Raw genomic sequence first — 18,097 nt, 5'->3', positions numbered from 1 at the left:
CCATGTCTGCACGTGGGGGAATTGGAGCGGAGCGTGTTCCGATCCAGAGCACGGCTGGCGCCATCCCAGTCAAAAATGAGAAAGGTGAGATTTTTTCTTTTTTTTATGCCTCCACTCACAGGGTGCTGAAGGCATCCGAGGGCAGTCCCTTTATAATGAACATGGTTGTAATGAAATTTGGTTACAACCAAGTAAAAATTCAGGCCCAAACGTTATCCTCTGTATATTTTGAATTTGTATCATTTATTTGTTCAGTTATATAACTAAACTCAGATATATCGAAACTTAGATATGACCAAAAAAGTTTTAAAAAACTGCTGGTCCTGAGAACTTCATTGTAGCGGGAGTCAGCTCTATTATGTTTTCAGATTGTCTGTCCGTCCATATGTCCAGCCGTCTGTCCTTCCCTCCAAGTTCTTCCTTTCATTTTTGTTATTTTCTGTATCACATATTGGATTCTAGATTCCCACCCCTTGCATTCTCAGAGTGTGCCACGATGCATTCAAAGTCAAGTCATTTGGGTCAGCCCAAATGTTATTCCTGTTATTAGTTGGTAGGAAGGTCTGACTCTCATCTCTAATATGATTCATGAAAGTACAGCTGTAGTGCGATTCTCACTAGACATCACAGTGATTTCTGAAATACTGGGCCGATTTAAAAAAAAAAAGAAAGGAAAGGAAGATTCAAGGGCTATATTCTTCTTCAGAAAAAACCCCAATAATGATAATAATTCTTGACAAGTATGCATGTGAACAGAAACTGAAAGTTGTCTTTAATGGGTCATGAAATAGCTTCCTGTATTTGTTTTTTGAGAGACCTGAGTGTTAATCAAGGAAGAGTCCTGCATTTATGCAAGCTACATGTACTATCCAAGTGGCAGTCTTCATGCAGTTATGAGTTTCCTTCATGTATAAATTCATTGGGGGTTGTGTGTGTAGATGTGTGTATACATACATTTTTATATCCATTCATTCATAAATTATTCACATGTATATCCTCATATGACCTCATATCTGAAATTTTGGATTAATGGTCAGATAATCAGTTATGTGATGTCCTGTCCAAGTCCTAGCTGTCTTACCCCAAAAATGAAGCCACCATGGCATGTCAAAGGAAAGACTCTCTCATTTGATACAGTGATTTGGCTGCCATGTTTTGTTTTTGTTTTTCTCTCCTGAACATTTGACACATTTTAGATATGAGGTCTTGTCGCCCCAGCCACAATATATAATGTGCATTAATATTTCCTCATATCTTGGGTTATTTGAAATTAAACTCACTTTTGAGTACAATTTGTGGAATTTTGAGTGTACACTGTGTAGTTTTGCTTTCAGTCTCTATGTTACTGTTTTTGTAACTTTCTTTTCATCCAATTGGAAGCCAAAACTTTGTAAAAATTTCACAGTTAGGGAAACAACTTGCATGCAAAACATTTTAACATTTTCATGCTCATCTTGAAAACTAGTGTCTGGATTTAGCAAACTTAGCAGGAATTATCCATGGAGAGGGACGGGGGGATTCAAGTTTGTATAAATGATAGAGGTGGCCCATTGGTAGCCCCAAGGGGGATGCCCAACTACACCAAATTAGCTAATTTTCATAACTTTTTCACATTTCCATCTGCTTCTTGAAAATTGATGGCTGGGTTTTGACCTAACTTAGCAGGAATCATCAATTGGGGAAGGGTTAGTACTGTAGTTTGCGCAAATTATCGTGGTGGTGTGGGGGGATGGTCAGGAGCTAGGACAGGGCCCAAATACTTCAACAGTTCAGATAATGAAACAAGAGATTTTTAAAATCATTTGCATTGTCGTTGTGTGTCTGTCATCAGCATTTGTGCAGGGAGTGTTTATTGTTCTTTCAATTGTCATTTTACAGGTGAAATTAGTATGCAGAAAGTGAAGGTGAAGAGATATGTTCCAGGAAAAAGGTGAGAAATTCGTGGAGAATTCAATCGAAGTCGAGCAAAGAAAACGCCTTAATACTGTTGTAAGATAACAGAAAAAATAGATCAAGAAAAATATGGAATTTGGAGTTTTGAAATGTGTTGACTAAAATTAATAATTGTTGGTGTCATCACATTTGTGAATTAAGCCATTTCATAACTCCTTCCTAAATGTTTACATCATTATAAATGCAGGGTGCAAACCTTGTGAAGCAGTGTGCCCTAAATACACGAGAAAAATTGGGCTGAAGATGCTATTAAAAACCCATTTTATCTGCCTCAGGTAGTTAGAATATATTCAAGGACTGTGCTGATTTGGGATTTATTTTCCTATGTGCAGATGAATGCAACACTAAGCTGTATCCCTGACATATCCCTCCCAGGTTTTGGTGTGTGAACGTTTGCAGCCCCCACCCATGTTGAACATTTCCCTTTCTTTCATCCCTTTCCAGACCGGACTTTGCCCCACAGTTCAGCAGCGGGGAAGAGGAGGAGGAGGAGGGGCCGTTCGTGGGACGGCGCAAGGCCACCTCCCACCTCCACCCGTCACGGGTGGACCTGGAGGACGCTCGGCTGCGGAGACTGCGAGAGAGGCACCGCAGTGAGAGCAGTGATGAGGAAGAAGATGAGAGAGAAAGGTGAATACAAGCGATTCTCGTTAATGACGAAGTCCTCGGGACCGGAAGTTTTCTTTCATCAAATAGATTTTTTTTTTTTACATGTCATCTTGCTGTTTTGAAAAAAAAAAGGTGTGTTTCTCCATTTCTCGTGTTGTAATACTCCTGCAATGTGTAAATATTCTGTCTGATTTGTCTGACTGAATTCAGAAATGCAAAAGAAATATATTCCTCAAAAAGGAAAAAAAAAGTGACTTCCTGATTTTAGTACTCTGATTGGCAGTTATCTTTAAAAAAAAAAAAATCATGTTTCTGCCCCCAGTGCCTACACAAAGGACAGAGAATACATTTTCTTTTGAGGGCAGTATCTATTATTTCTAGTGATTTCTAATGCTGTTTCTAGTACCTGAATAGAACAGATGAATGTGAACTTGAAAAGCTTTAATTTCTTTCGTAACAATTTGCAATATAATGATATAAAAATGATGCTGAAGGAGGTATTAAACTTGAAAGACTACTGCAATGTCCCCGAGTTATGTTTGAGTGGGAGGTTAGATCTTATTTCATTTGGCTGCCAACAAAACTTTATGTTCTTAACAAAGAAACAAACCACAGAACTGAAGGTTTAGGTCCCCTCTAGAGGACTAGGCCGCGAGGACAGAATGCCTTACATAAGGGCATGACCTCTACTGCAAATGGTCGTGAATTAAAAACCTCAACCTAGGAAGTCTGAATCCTTTTTCCCACTGAGCCACATAGCCTTGTATTGTGATGTTGAGTGAGGTAGGGCCAACCGCTAACATTTTTCACACGTTTTGAGTTGACTACCTTGTATAGAAGTGTGGCAAAATAGCAGAGCTTAGAGTGAGCAAATAAGATGAAATGTAACTGTTTGAATGGGATTCCCGTATGTTGCAGAATTGCACGACACAGGCAGATCCACCAACCCGAAGTCATCGACGACGGAGATGATGATGATGACGATGATGAGGACGACGACTTGGCACACCGCCGGCGCGCCGACATCATTCGCCGCTTCCAGGAGCGTCCTCGCGGCGACCGCGAAGAGGAAGGCGACGACGAGGAAGACGAAGAGGAGGACGACCGCATGCGATTGCGGGAGCGGGACCAGGCCTCGAGGCACGTCTACCGCATGGAGGTCGAGGAGAGCTCATCCGACGAGGAGGAGCTGGATGAGGAGGAGATCGAGAAGAGGAGGTCGGCCATGAGGGCCCGGGCTCGGCAGAGGGCCAGGGAGGAGGAGGTGAGACCAGGGGGGCATTTCATGAAGGAACTTGTCGGATAAAATGTCCGACAAGTTCAGAGAAATCAGCCAATCAGACTAAAGAATTTCTCAAAACTTGTCGGATATAATTGACTTGTCAGATATTTTATCCGACAAGTTCCTTCATGAAATGCCCCCCAGAGTTCTTGTGTGTATGAAGCATCCATGCTTTCACTAGTGCTGTGTTCTCTCTTCCATTTCAATGATTAGGAGATATCAGTATCATTCCCCATGTCATAATATTCACAAATGTACTTTAAGGCCCTGTCACACCAGAGCGAATGCCCAAGAAATGGCCAATAAATTTGGAAATTTGAAGATATGTTCGCATCCCTTGCTAATACTAGAATGGTTCATAACATGGCTCAACATTCCATGTATTCATCAGCTATTCGTGGATATACTGGAGATTTTGGACAGGTTGAAAATTTTAAAAAAATCGCTCCAACAGGTTTGTGTAAATCCATATGAATAGCTAAAGAACACGAAGAGCATCAAACGTGTGGAGAACTATTCTAGTATAAGCAACGGATGCAAATGTACCTTCAAATTTTGGAATTTGTAGGCATACGCTGTAGTGAGACAGAGCCTTTAAGTGCTGTTGCAATTGTGCTCACATGTACAAATGCCTGAAGGATATTTAGATTCTTTATGAGGAGTTACTTGATGAATATTCAGGTTGAATAATCCATATTCATGACTGGTCATTAGCATAGAGGAGGATGCTCACAGCTCTCTTCCAATGTAATGAGTTCAATATTTTAGGTATCATTCCCTCTGTGATAGTAATTACTTTAGTGCTGCAATAGTTGTGCTTATAAGTATTCATATATGCATGAAGAATAATTAGATTCATGCGCCATATATTTAGGGAGTCTAATTTTCCACAAATTGGGACTTGCCGACAACTTCACGAGTGGTTAAACTTGTAATCATGGGGTATAGGACTGAATGGAGAAATGTATGCATGCATGTCACATTTGTGTAGGGATCAGAATCAATATTTTCATGTGTCTTTAAATTCGCAAATAGCACCTGACTTGGGAAAATAAAAATCTTGCAAAATATTCGGCGTATACAGTAGTCATGAGGACATAATTGATGAATATTCATGGGGCCTATTCCCAACAAGCCTGAAAGGCTTTAATTGGTCCCCCACAATGACTATGTTTATACTATGACTTGAAATGTAATGGTTGCTGTTTTTAATGTGGAAATAAGTGAAATGAAGTGAAAGGAAATGAGTATTCATACATAGACTTATTTGATGAATTTTCATGTGGAATGATGCATATTCATGACAGGTCCTTGGTATAGAGGAGGATGCTCATAGAGAGAAAGTGAGTTCGGAGGAGGAAGAGTCATCGGAGTACGAGGAGTACACTGACTCAGAGGAAGAGGACGGACCCAGGCTGAAGCCGGTTTTTGTTGCCAAGTGAGTCATATTCCATTCCCCAAATTTATACTTGTTTTACCTTCTTCAACCATTTTGTTTTTTAGTTGTAATTATATCGTCAGGTGAGAATAGGTGTCAAGTTGCCACTAAAACCGTAGTGTTTGAGACACCTTAACCAGGGCTGCACACTAACACATTTTTTCTACTCTGCCTTCCCGTCTGTTGGACCAGTAGATACCCAGTTTTTCCATGTTTTACTGCTTCATTCTTGAAAAAGTTACTGGTCCGACAGTGATTTTGATACTGGTCAGGGACCGTCGGACCGGTGCCAGTGTGCAGCATTGCCTTAACGTCCTTCTCATTCTCGAGCGACGGTATAAGTAAAAGTTATTCATCCTTATAGATGATTTGTATTTCGATAATTTTGTTCTCTGTTATATAATCTGAGGATACACTCAACCATAGTAACAGACCAGTATTCACCGGCATTGGTTGGATCCGTCATATCTCACACTTTAAATCATCATGGACTTGAAACTTTGGTTCTGTTTTTCATTCAAATACAGATTGTATAACCATGTGTTATTTACCTGCTCATGCATTATTGCATCTAATTTCATCATTTATATAATTAGGTTCTTCCAATTAGTATGTTGAAGATATTTATATTGTTTTCTCCATTGATATGCATTGTAAGTTGTTGTGAAATATGAAAAAATAGTGTATGTTGTCATCTGTTTTGCATTTAGTGTCCATTCTAGAAGAAAATGCAGGATTATCACTTACATTTAATTTTAACACTAAACAAAGTGCTACATAAGTGCTTGCCCGATTGCCTGGGGCAAGTGAAAATCAAAGGTGGGCAATTGTTTTGGAACTGTGAGAAAAAATGCTTGCCTGAAGTCGGCAAGCAAAAATGTTTTGAAGCCACCTTTTTTCACTTTTCCCCTATCAAAACTCTTGAAGTCAATTATACAGAAGTCCAAAGATAATGACTATTCAGTGATGCAATGCACTTTAATTTCATTTCAGCAACTTTCCAACACTTACATGAAGAAGTCCCAATGCAATGCAACACCAACACTCGATTGAACCAAGTTTGTTACTCAAGTGTGTTTAGCGTGTGAATCAACGTGTGCTGTTCATTCAAATGATTGCATTGTATCGAGCCCTTGGCTTAAAAGTGATTTTCTAGATCGTTTTCTTACATTTTTGGACTTTCTTTATGGGCAAGTAAAATTCATGTTTGGCAAGTATTCTGCAACAATTGCAAAATCTGCCTGTCTGACCAGACAAGTAGTTTAAAAAAAAAAAAAAAGTTATGTAGCACGCTGCTAAACTACATCACACTGTTTTGCACGTGTTCAGGAAAGACAGAGTAACGATTCAAGAGAAAGAGATCGCAGCGATAAGGGAGAGGGAGCAGGAGGAAGAGGCAAAAAAGAAGGTCGAAGAACGGAAAAGAGAAACTGTTCGGGTGAGTAGAGTGACCGTGGGTCCTTGTCATGAAAGGCTTATGAGAGACTTTTCGTTCATAAAGCCCGCTGCACACTACACGATTTTGCCCCGATTCACCGGTCTTAAGACCTTGAGACTAGAAGTGTGACGTCACAGTCTTGCCGTTTTCTAGTCGTACGACTGGGTCTTAGCGCCAGTCGTAGAGATTTGACATGTTGAATTTCTACGACCGGTCGTAGGCTTTCAGCCATTCACAATGCAGTAAAATGCAAGGGCATGCAGTGCGCACTGCACGCCCTTTACAGTCGTAAGCCTACTCGTAAGGTTCGGTCGTATAGTGTGCGGTGTCTGGTCGTACGACTGGTCTTAAGACCCAGCTTGGCTTAAGACTTTAAGACCGGTCTGATCATGTAGTGTGCGGTGGCCTTAACACACTTTATGAGAGGCTTCATGAAATGGATTTGAAAGTCTCATGTTGCTATTTAATGAGTGACTTTGTTCATTCTTAGATTTATATGTAAAGACTTTTATGTGATGACTTCATGAAACAGACCCCAAATCACATCCATTCCAAACATGAAGGTTTTAGTGAGAAATTTGTGATATTATCTTCTTTGTGGTTGCCAAGACTTGTTTAGTTGTTAGTGATTTTTGAAAATATCACACAGAAAGTCATCTCTAGATCAAAATGAGAGTAATTTGCTGAACAGTATTTGAGATTGACTTGAATATCATTGAGTAAACTTAGGTTCTGAGATTTCTACATTTCGTGTTGTGCAGAGTCAAAACTGTTTAAAGTTCAGACTCATTTCCATTCCTGCATACCAGCAGTGGGTCCCTGAGACTTTTGTTTTTTATTTATTTATCGATTTATTCTTTATTATTTTTTTTTATTTTTTTTTTTTGCTTAGCATGATATACCCCATTGACACAAGTCACTGGCCTTTACTGTTGGCCTAGGCGAACCATTAAAAAAATCTCATTTTCTCATTTTCCTGGTTTTCTGTCAAGTTCAAAGTGGACCACTTCACCAAGATTGCAACTTCAGTGCTCTTGAGGTGATGCAAACAGGGATCTTTCACACACAAGGATGTGTTTCGTTTTTATGCCCTATGCGAGGGAGGGAATGTTTTTACTCGTAACAGAAATCGAATCATTGTGATGCATAAAGATATTATGTTGATCTCAGTGTTCCTGAGACTCGAGACTTTTTTATTTAGGGGGCAGACACACTGCCATATGAGCTAACTCGCACACAGTTAGTGCCATATTGCGAGTTTTGTTTCGTTTCGTTCTGTTTTTTGACAGATGGTGGAGATGGACGCCAGGCAACTCCAGGAGGCAGAGGAAGACGTGGGCTCCAACGAGCCGAATCTCAACACTGTCAACACGGACGACGAGAATGACGAAGTGGAGTACGAGGGCTGGAAGGTACGCGAACTCCGACGAATCAAGCGGGAGCGGGATCTCCGCGAACAGTGAGTACAGCGCAGTTTCCTTTCTCCACTGTAGCCTGGGATTTTGTTTCCTTTATAAGTCCTTCTCTTCATTTGTGATAAAACTCGACCCAGATGTATAAATTGGTACCTGGCAATGCAAGGGTAATTATATGAATAATAGCCGAGCCCTCTGGTAAAGCAGTGGCAGCTCAGAAGAGGCTACCCTCGATAAAGAAGACCATATCATTATTCCATGAAAGTTTTGTATGGTGCATCTCATGATGACCTTGACATGACCTTGACATGGCATATTATATTATAGGCTCGGTTAAGCTGCGTTTACGCCAAATCCGGCACAGGTCAGGGAACGGTGTTTTTGCTATGATGCGCCCAAAGGAACCATGTCTGGTTCTGTTACGATATCACTTCCCTGCTACTAATTTTGTTACAAAATTAATCTTCTACTGTTGATTGTGTTGCTCTTGATTTTGACATAAGAATAACATTTTGGGTGATTTTGTACCAAATTACTGATTCTTTTAACAGAACCAGACATGGTTCCTTTTGGCGCACCATAGCAAAAACCCAGCCCGTTGCCTGTACCGTATTAGGTGTAAATGCGCCATAAGACTGGCAAAAGATTAAGGAGCTTAAGATAGCCGAGTCTTTGCGATCTTTTGTTGGCCAGTCACACTGGCAGTCAAACTTCTGGATCTGTGGATCTGTGTCTTTTCAAAAATTATCACTTTTATGCAATTATTCAACTCATGAATATATTCATTAATATCCTTTCCTGCATCATCATTATACACCAAACAATATCTCACCTACATATCCCAATTTACGATTATATTTTCCAATATATAATTTTGCCAGTCTGACCGCACCTATTACCCCTCTATCTATCTCTCTCTTTCCTTTTCTCTCTCCAGGATCGAGAAGGAGAGACAGGAGACGGAGCGACTAAGGAACATGACGGAGGAGGAGCGTCGGGAGGAGCTGAGAGTGAACCCCAAACAGGTCACCAACAAACAGACCAAGGGGCGCTACAAGTTCCTCCAGAAGTACTACCACCGTGGTGCCTTCTATCTCGTGAGTGCAAACTTCTCTGTGTCATCATACTCATTGTTAACTCTTAATGTGCCATGGTGGAAACCCCCTGTGTGCCACGTTATTCTGAGACACGAAGGTAGTCATGCTTTGAGAAAGCATGCTGTTTTTCCAACTTGCATAACTTCTACAAAATTCTGTTAAGATGGGCATAATAGTAGGCAAAGTTCAAGAGGAATGCCAAGCTTTGTTTCGATATTATTGTATGACGAATCTATTTTCAATTTTTCTTTTGAATGACCAGTTGCTACATTACTGTAAGGGCATGACTTTTGCACGTAAAACTGTGACAGAAACTTAGAATGTACGAGTAAATCTAGTTGGGAACACCGCTTGATAGTCAATCACCACAAAGAATGCAAGCCGTATATGAGAGGAACAAAAGCATGAGAAACGCTTTCATTGTGCCGCGGGATTAGCAGTGATTAGCGATTTATCGATCGGTTTTGGCGGCTTTGTTTGTTGAGCAGAATATGCAAAGTTGGCACGTTGTCGACTGAGTCGGACGTGTGAATGTGGCACATAAGAGTTAATAATCATGATGCTGTAAACATTCATCACTGCAAGTGAAAGGATGACTTAGCTGATTCTCGTAGTGTGATACTCTCGTGTTTTGCTAGTGTATTTGTAGCCATGGATCTGATTCTGTTAGTGCCGGTACTACGGGTATTGTTTTTCACCAGTAAATTGTTAGCAACCAAGTGAAGAAACTGCAGTCAGAAATAATAATTGCAAAAGTGAAATCTTTGCACAGAATACAGCTCATTCACCAAGGGAAATATTTCATCTCAATTTATGAAAATGTAATATGTGTTTGTTTGTTTGTTTGCTTGCTTGTTTTTTATCCTCTAAACAATGGGTTATTCTCTCTCTGTGAACCACACCCAGAACGAGGAAGAGGATGTCTTGAAACGAGACGTTTCCGGGGCAACGCTGGAAGATCACTTTGACAAGACTGTTCTGCCAAAAGTTATGCAGGTATGTAAGCTTTGCAGTATGACTTTTGGTGATTTCTTTTTTGTTTCTTTCTTATCCTGTACAAATGATGCAAAGAATGTCTCACATAAATTACAATGTAAATAGTATGTCAATATGATTGTAATGTCATGTTACTGTAAACGGACACATTTTTACGGTACATTAATTTAGCGCATTTTGCGCTACTTTTCGCTAGCGAGAATTCCTAAAATATGTGAAAATATTTGCACAATTTTCTCTGCACATTTTGAATGGATTGACGAATGTGCAGCACAAATTCGAAAACCTGTGAATATATTTTTAAGCTGTTCAGTGAAAAGAAAAATTAATTGCACGAAAATATGGACATTTACAGTAATATCTGGAATCTACATGTATGTACTATAACAAATATATGGTATGATCTGTATTATTCTAAAATTCAAATCAAATTTGGAATGTTGAGATAATGGTCTCTCTCTCTCTCTCTCTCTCTCTCCCTCCCTCTCTATCTCTATCTATCTATCTATCTATCCATCTATCTGTCTATCTGTCTATCTATCTATCCATCTGTCTGTCTATCTGTCTGTCTATCTATCTATCTATCTATCTGTCTATCTATCTATCTATCTATCCGTCTATTTCTCTATCTATTTATCTATCCATCTATCTGTCTATTTATGTATCTATCTATCTCTCTATCTGTCTGTCTATATATCTATCTTACTCTTTCTCTGCCCTGGTGCAGGTCAAGAACTTTGGCCGGTCTGGCCGCACCAAGTACACTCACCTGGTTGACCAGGACACGACCTCCATGGAGTCCCCCTGGGCCAACGAGACAGCCGTCTCGCGGAAATTCCAGGCGTCCATCGCAGGCGGCATGAAGCAGTCATTCGAGAAGCCCACGGCGAGAAAGTCTCGCAAGGGTGCCGCCACATGAAGTGTCGGCGGAAGCGTGATGGAAACATATATGGACACACCTGTGGGCGGGGCAGTGTCGATTAGTGGACCTGTCCATTGAGAGCAATTACCGTACGCCACTGATCTATATCTGCAACATGTGTACCTTAACATCGTCTTCGGAACTACGGTGTAGAGAAAATGACATTTGCATTGATGCGTGCGAGGTTATCAATGGATGGAACTTACACAGATTGCAATGACTGCTGCATTTTCTTGGAATCCTGGAAGATTGTTTTGGTCACTGTTGTAGTCATCTTACATTCAGAATTATTGTAGATAATTGATTGTGTCCCGTGTAGCATTGTGTTTTGCATATGTAATTTATAAAACAAATAATGGCACAGTATTTGTGTCACTATTATTGTGTAGCACCATCTCAGGCAGGACTACACTCGTCTTGTATGAGTCTTGCCCTCCTACTATTCACGTTTTACCCACACCACGCAGAGCAGGTCTCGACACTCATTCATGGATTGACAAAGGATAAAAGATGACGAGTTGGACCTGAGCAGGCGATCTGATGAGCAGAGTGACGAGAGCAAACGATCGGCTCACGAAACCAGCTTTGCGAGAGATGAGACGTGAGAAACAGTAGCTGGGAACAAGCCTTGTATTCCTCTCCTTCATGATGTGGTTCACCTTTGTGAGCGTAGTCCCCTGAAGCAGAACGCATTACCCGCCTACACAGCCTCTCTTCTAATTGATAGAAAATGCTGTACAGGGAAACTCCTGTATGACGAGGTCACCCAGACCACTGACTTTACCTCATTATGACTGGTATCTCCCTTTAAATGTACTAAAGAAGAGACTATTTATCTACAGTAACAGAATATGAAGACTGCATAATTCTCCTCTTTACTGTGAGCAAGTTTGTTATAATGAAATTCCCTGAATTCCAGAGACTCCAACCCCAAGCACCTTCTGATCTGGAGATTCTCCTGCCTGAAACCCCTAGCAAATGGGAGGCTCAAAGCTCAAAGCGCGAAGTTCCTTCGGCGGCCGGGGTCCAGGGCCCACTTAGGGGCCCTGGAAGCTCTAGGGTTCTAGATGCTCTCTCTTGCTATCTCAGGCTTATTTTTCAACATACATGAAAAATAAGTAAGATATCATTTCTAGCGGGAGACACAGAGCCAGGGTGGGAGAAATTAAATCTCAAGCGGGAGAACGGGAGATTTTGCAAAAATGGGCTTTCGGCGGGAACTCTCTTGTCGAAAGCGGGAGAGTTGGAGTCTCTGGAATTCACTCCTGATCTAACCAGAGTAATTGAGATTTCGGATTACTTGGATAAGCCCACCAAAAATCTTCCAAGCAAAGATTCATCTCAGTGACATCATCTGTCAATCCCTGTGAATGTACTAATATGATTTTAACATAACTTTGGAATGCACCTTCCCCTAGATTAAGCATATTGTACATGTTTCCCTGCAATGTTTTTTATTAGTCATATTAGTAATATAGAAACGTACAAGTTAGGGCCCGGTCACACTGCCCAAAAGTCGCGTAAACTCATGAATCACGTAAGAAATTCAAGCCTTACGCGATACATGCGCGATATGCGCATTTCATGAGTTTGTCTGATGTGGAACCTTCGTAGTTGTCCACCTATGTGCACCGAATCGGCGCTTCACGCAATGCCAGGTTTTGAGCAGCTCAAAACTCGGCTTCGCGTAAAAGTTTATGCAGTATTGCGCCGTTTTACGTAATTTTTGCGTAGTTTGCGTAGTTCTTACGCGAACAATACGCGAAATATGCGTGGAATATCAGTGATCGTTTGCAAAATGTTGCCGCTATCGCGTTCATGCGTGAATCGTGCGCAATTCACACGCAGTTCATTAGTGATATTGCGCAGATTATGCGTAGTTTTCTGTGGCCCTCAGTTGTCGCGCACAACCATGAATTCGCCCTATTTGGGGCCTTTGCGTGTCTATGCGCTGAAAGTGCGTGGTTTGTTAGTGATCTTTGCGTGATCTTTCTGTAGTTCTTGCGCAATTCATCTGTGATTTTCATCGTGTAAATCAGCGAAAATTCTCGACAGACAAGCACACACATCCAAATTTCTTGTGTGATTCATGCGTTTACGCGACTTTTAGGCAGTGTGGCTTTAACGAATTAGTTAAAGGTGCATTCCAACATCTTTTGATAATCGTGTTAGTACTTTAAGTTTAGCAATGATTGACAGATATGTTACTGGCAGAATCTTGTCACCATGCATTCGCATTATTATAGTTCCTTTAAATGATTTTACATGGGAACTACAAGATTATTTGAACTTGCTTACTGTAAATGCTATTATTTTCACAAATTTCACCAATCACTTTTGGGTAACAAATTTAAAAGCACGCAAAAATGTTGTCACATGCTATGGTTTTTAGTGCACTTACGAAGCCTCGGCATCTAATCACAAAACAAATCTTTCAAAAATGTCTGTGACCTCATTGAGAAAATGATAGCTTGTACAGTAATCAAGAGAAAGCAAGAATACATGTACCCTGTATGACTGTGCTCACAGGATATTGCTTTTGTGTGGTTATGGAAACGATGGTTCTGCATATATCTTACAAACTCTTCATGTATGTACCATGTTCACTGTGTAAAGTTTTTGTACATTGAATAAAAGTACAATTGAGAACTGAACAGAGTGCATTCCTGTAAATAAAGTGGTGAATTAAATGCTAATGATGCGTACATGTTGTGTTTTCCTTTAGGACCTTGTGTGTAGGTTAACTTGATATCAAACTGTATAGATACAGTACATGAGTAGCTCCTTGAATGCTTTACACAGAGTCTGGTCTTGCATTGCTCAATGGATCCTCCCACACATTGAAACATTAGCTACTCTAGCTCTGTTGTATAGCCTTTTTTCAAGGCTTTAATCACATGCTTTACTGCTGACGTTGTTTATCTACACAACACAATGTCTCCTTAAAACATATAGATAGATAGAGAGAGAGAGAGAGAGAGAGAGAGAGGGAGAAAGAGTTTGTGTGTGTGTGTGTGTGTGTGTGTGTCTATAAAATTATTATGCAAAAGATAAACATTCCCAAACAAGAAAAGAAATGGAAGTAAACAAAGGAAAAGTTTATTGGAGGGGAAAAATGAACTAACATTACCATTTGTACAAAGATACAACCAGAACTTACTGCACTGGACAGTGGCAGGCTTTAGGATATAGTCCAGGTACTAACACACAAAATAGCCAGTCTCTCACACTTCTTCTCCTCCTCCTTCTTCTTCTTCTTGTCAATGTGCATGTCAACCCGAAAACAGCTCAAGTTCATGTTATCGTGTGCAAATCCAATGCAAATTGTGATTTTTGGTTAAATTGATATCAACTTTTTATCATTCAAATAAATCAATTCTAATGTAGATAAGCTTGAAAAAGTGCCTGCAACAACTTTTGGCAAAAAACAATAGAAAACAAAAGGTCGAAAAAAAAACAAGAAAATACACAAGCAATTGACAAAACAATAAAAACAAAAGAAATTGATATTGATTGTGCTATTTTTTTTGCAATAAAATTGTTTGATGTGTCTTGGGGAATTCTGACACAAAAATTTAGCAATCCTTCAGTCTTTTTAATGGAGTTACAGGTGAAAATATGATTTCATGCATAGATTTGCATAATCAATTTACTAAAAATAGAAAATCTATATTTTTCTATTTTATGACCATGTAATCTTGTAGTTGACATCTGGCTCTATGTTCAGGCAAAATTTTGCTGCTGCGATCGCGCCATCGGCGGCCGAGATCTGAAAGGGGGTCAAATTTGACACCACCCCACCCCCCCCCCCCCCCCACCCCCGTAAAAACTTGGTCTCAAATAGCCCAGTTAGAATGGGGTTCAACAGAATGGAAACTTCAATATCAAGTCTATTATGATCATCTAATAGATGAGTGAGTTTGATGTGAGTGACATTACAAGGTCATCAAAGTATTCCTTAAAGGCCCGGTCACAGTGCTCAAAAGTCGCGTTAACGCATGAATCACGTAAGAAATTCGAGCCTTACGCGATACATGCGCGATTTGCGCATTTCATGAGTTTGTCTGTTTGTCTGACTTGGAACCTTAAGTTGTTGGCCGATGAGCGCCGGATCGGCGCTTTCGCGATTCCAGGTTTTGAGCAGCTCAAAACTCGGCTTCGCGTAAAAGTTTACGCAGTATTGCGCTGTTTTACGTAATTTTTGCGTAGTTTGCGTAGTTCTTACGCGAACAATGCGCTGAATATGCGTGGAATATCAGTGATCGTTCGCGAAAATGTTGCCGCTATCGCGTTCATGCGCGAATCATGCGCGATTCATACGCAATTCATTAGTGATAATGCGCAGATTATGCGTGGTTTTCCGTGGACCTCAGTCGTCGCGCACAACCACGAATTCGCCCTATTTGGGGCCTTTGCGTTCCTATATGCAGGGAGGTGAGACGTCTCACCTCCCTGCTTATGCGCTGAAAGCGCGTGGTTTGTTAGTGATTTTTGCGTGATCTTTCCGTAGTTCTTGCCCAATCATCGGTGATTTTCATCGCGTAAATCAGCGAAAATTCTCGATGGACAAGCACGCACAACCAAATTTCTTGCGTGATTCATGCGTTTACGCGACTTTTGGGCAGTGTGACCAGAAAACAAGGCAATATTTGCAGCAGGAGACTGGCTATTGATGAGGCCCCAGAGAATGGGCCAGCATCACAATAATTATTCAAATTTATGCATATTAATTTGGGAGCGTGGCTATGAGCCATTCAATAGACTTGTTTGTACCTAACACATTTCAATAACTTGGAATCCAATTTGCATACATTTGTTGTTGCTATGTCCGGCAAGTCCTTGAGCAATATTTCTGATTGTCATAAACAAGCTATAATAAAATCTCACACAGGATTTGGATTAATACGTTTGAGTGCACCTTCAAAAACATGAAGCAACTTTCACAGAAAGATGTCACCTAAAATGTCAACGCACTTTGTTCAGTCCTGTGGGCGTGTAAGTTGTGGAAGAGGTGAACTGTACTTTCCAGGTAACATTTTGTTCGTGAGGGTCATTCTATTATTGTGTAATATTCTAGAGTTTGAAACTAAACACAGAGATTTTACAGCTCCCATGTGACGGTGTTAACTTAATTATCCCTTTCTATACCAGAGATTTGAATAGTATAAACAGCTGTGTCAGTCGGTACTCACGAGGAATTCTGCCCATATTAAAGAAGAAATGGCAAGTTTGTTATGAAAAGTTTTCCCGTTTTTGCACATTATGTCAAAACAGGGTCTCACCTCCCTGGTCAAAATATCTTGATGAAAAGCTTTCATGTGAACAGGGAGGTGATCCTCTCACCTCCCTGATGTGAATAAAAACACACTTAATCACTACCAGACACTTATACATGTTGCCAAAGGGCTGCATGGTACTGTCCTGGAATATTAAGTGATATCTAAGCTGCAAATTCATTCTTATTTGTTTATTATTATTATTATTATTATTATTATTATTATTATTATTATTATTATTATTATTATCATTATTATTATTATTATTATTGTTATTTTATTATTATTATTATTATTATTATTATTATTATTATTACTACTACTACTACTACTACTACTATAATTATTGTTATTGATTTATACATTCTTTTGGGGGGGTCATGTTTTTTTTTTTCATTTTGCTTGTTCAAAGAGGGCAAAGACTGCAGACTTCTCTTCACTTAATTCAGGAAATACAAAGACAAACGTTTGGACTTTGAATGCAAATCCGGGATCCGAATAAAGGTGGAGGCAGATACAATTATATCTTTCTGCTTCATACCAATGTGGTAGAGTTTGCCGCGACATGTTTAGAGAAAACCCGCTTAATTTCCCGAATGATTTATGAGATCTGAGAGATTTTTGCGTCACCGTGTTGGCTCCCGGATCCTTGTGGTTGAAAGTGTGTGTGATTGTAATGGGATGTTATTGATGTATGCTTATCTCTCTCTATCTCTCTCTCTCTCACTGTGGTTGTTATATCTTATCCATCATGTTCTCGCGTTCGTGTCGCGGTCGGGTTTTGTAACCCCCACCTTACGGGGAAATCGGTATTCCCGGGGCATTCCCTCACGGACGCGTCGCCATGGCAACGGACTTGAGATGAAAACATTCAACAGACGAAGATCTTGACGGGGATCAGTGGAATCAGAAACAGGGAAAATTTAGGTGAAATACAGAGGAGGGAAAATATTAAATAGAGAAGAAAAAATGAGACTATTTGGCACACAAACATAAACTCGAGTTGTTGTTGTTGTTGTTGTTGTTGTTGTTGTTGTTGTTGTTGTTGTTGTTGTTGTTGTTGTCGTCGTTGTTCATTTTCCATCTGATAAGATGGCTGGATAGCCCATATTCAGCTACACTAAGCTGGTCTTCCATGGGGTCCAGTTGGATGTGGGGTGGGACCACTTCACCGGGTTAGACACCCTGCTCTTTTCGATGAATGAATGAAGCGGGATCTTTTACGTGCATGAGCTGTGACTCTCTCATACACGGGACCTCCATTTTATGTCCTATCCGAGGGACAGAGTGTTTTGCCTCTTGCTAGAGGGGACGGTATGTTTACACACAACATTGCTCAGTCCAGACTCGGGTTCGAACCCGGGCCGCGTGATCGTGAGGCAGACGCGCTACCGACTGAGCCAACTCACCGCTCTCAAAAGGACTTAAGCGCCAAAGGAATTCCATCACTAGAAAGGGCAAGACAAAATAATTATTTAAAAAACACAATTTTAGTGATTCCTCACTTGTCTTGTTACATAACAAGGGATATTTTTAAAGCTGTGATAAAAATATCACAATTTATTTTATCATTTTCCTTTTTTAGCAGCTTTATTAGCAGATAATACACGTATCAAATTAATACAGAGGGAGTTAAGTCGTTTTGTGATCAAGCTCTTCATATCAAAATAC

General features: G+C 40.2%; 1 protein-coding gene across 1 annotated transcript; it reads left to right on the top strand.

The window, feature by feature from the left end:
* On the top strand, nucleotides 1–11,147 carry LOC139712214 (microfibrillar-associated protein 1-like). The gene is made up of 11 exons (XM_071624051.1): nucleotides 1–84; nucleotides 1,879–1,930; nucleotides 2,398–2,583; nucleotides 3,481–3,589; nucleotides 3,707–3,826; nucleotides 5,152–5,282; nucleotides 6,612–6,720; nucleotides 8,010–8,179; nucleotides 9,073–9,232; nucleotides 10,139–10,228; nucleotides 10,956–11,147. The coding sequence occupies exons 1-11, from the start codon at nucleotides 3–5 to the stop codon at nucleotides 11,145–11,147; spliced, it is 1,401 nt and encodes a 466-aa protein (XP_071480152.1). The 5' UTR covers nucleotides 1–2.
* Nucleotides 11,148–18,097: the final 6,950 nt, after the last annotated feature.

Source organism: Diadema antillarum, unplaced genomic scaffold (genome assembly GCF_040938485.1).
Source record: "Diadema antillarum isolate AM-2024a unplaced genomic scaffold, OU_Dant_1.0 seq00001773_RagTag, whole genome shotgun sequence".
In the NCBI taxonomy this organism is placed as follows: Eukaryota; Metazoa; Echinodermata; class Echinoidea; order Diadematoida; family Diadematidae; genus Diadema; species Diadema antillarum.
Note: the sequence above shows the minus strand (reverse complement) of the source record. Positions and strands in the feature narration are given on the sequence as shown.

Excerpts from the sequence above, each read along its gene's own strand:
- LOC139712214 (XM_071624051.1), top strand. The coding sequence starts at position 3 with ATGTCTGCACGTGGGGGAATTGGAGCGGAGCGTGTTCCGATCCAGAGC. Across the intron at positions 2,584-3,480 it reads GAAGAAGATGAGAGAGAAAG|AATTGCACGACACAGGCAGA; the intron begins GTGAATACAAGC and ends CGTATGTTGCAG. Across the intron at positions 5,283-6,611 it reads AAGCCGGTTTTTGTTGCCAA|GAAAGACAGAGTAACGATTC; the intron begins GTGAGTCATATT and ends GCACGTGTTCAG.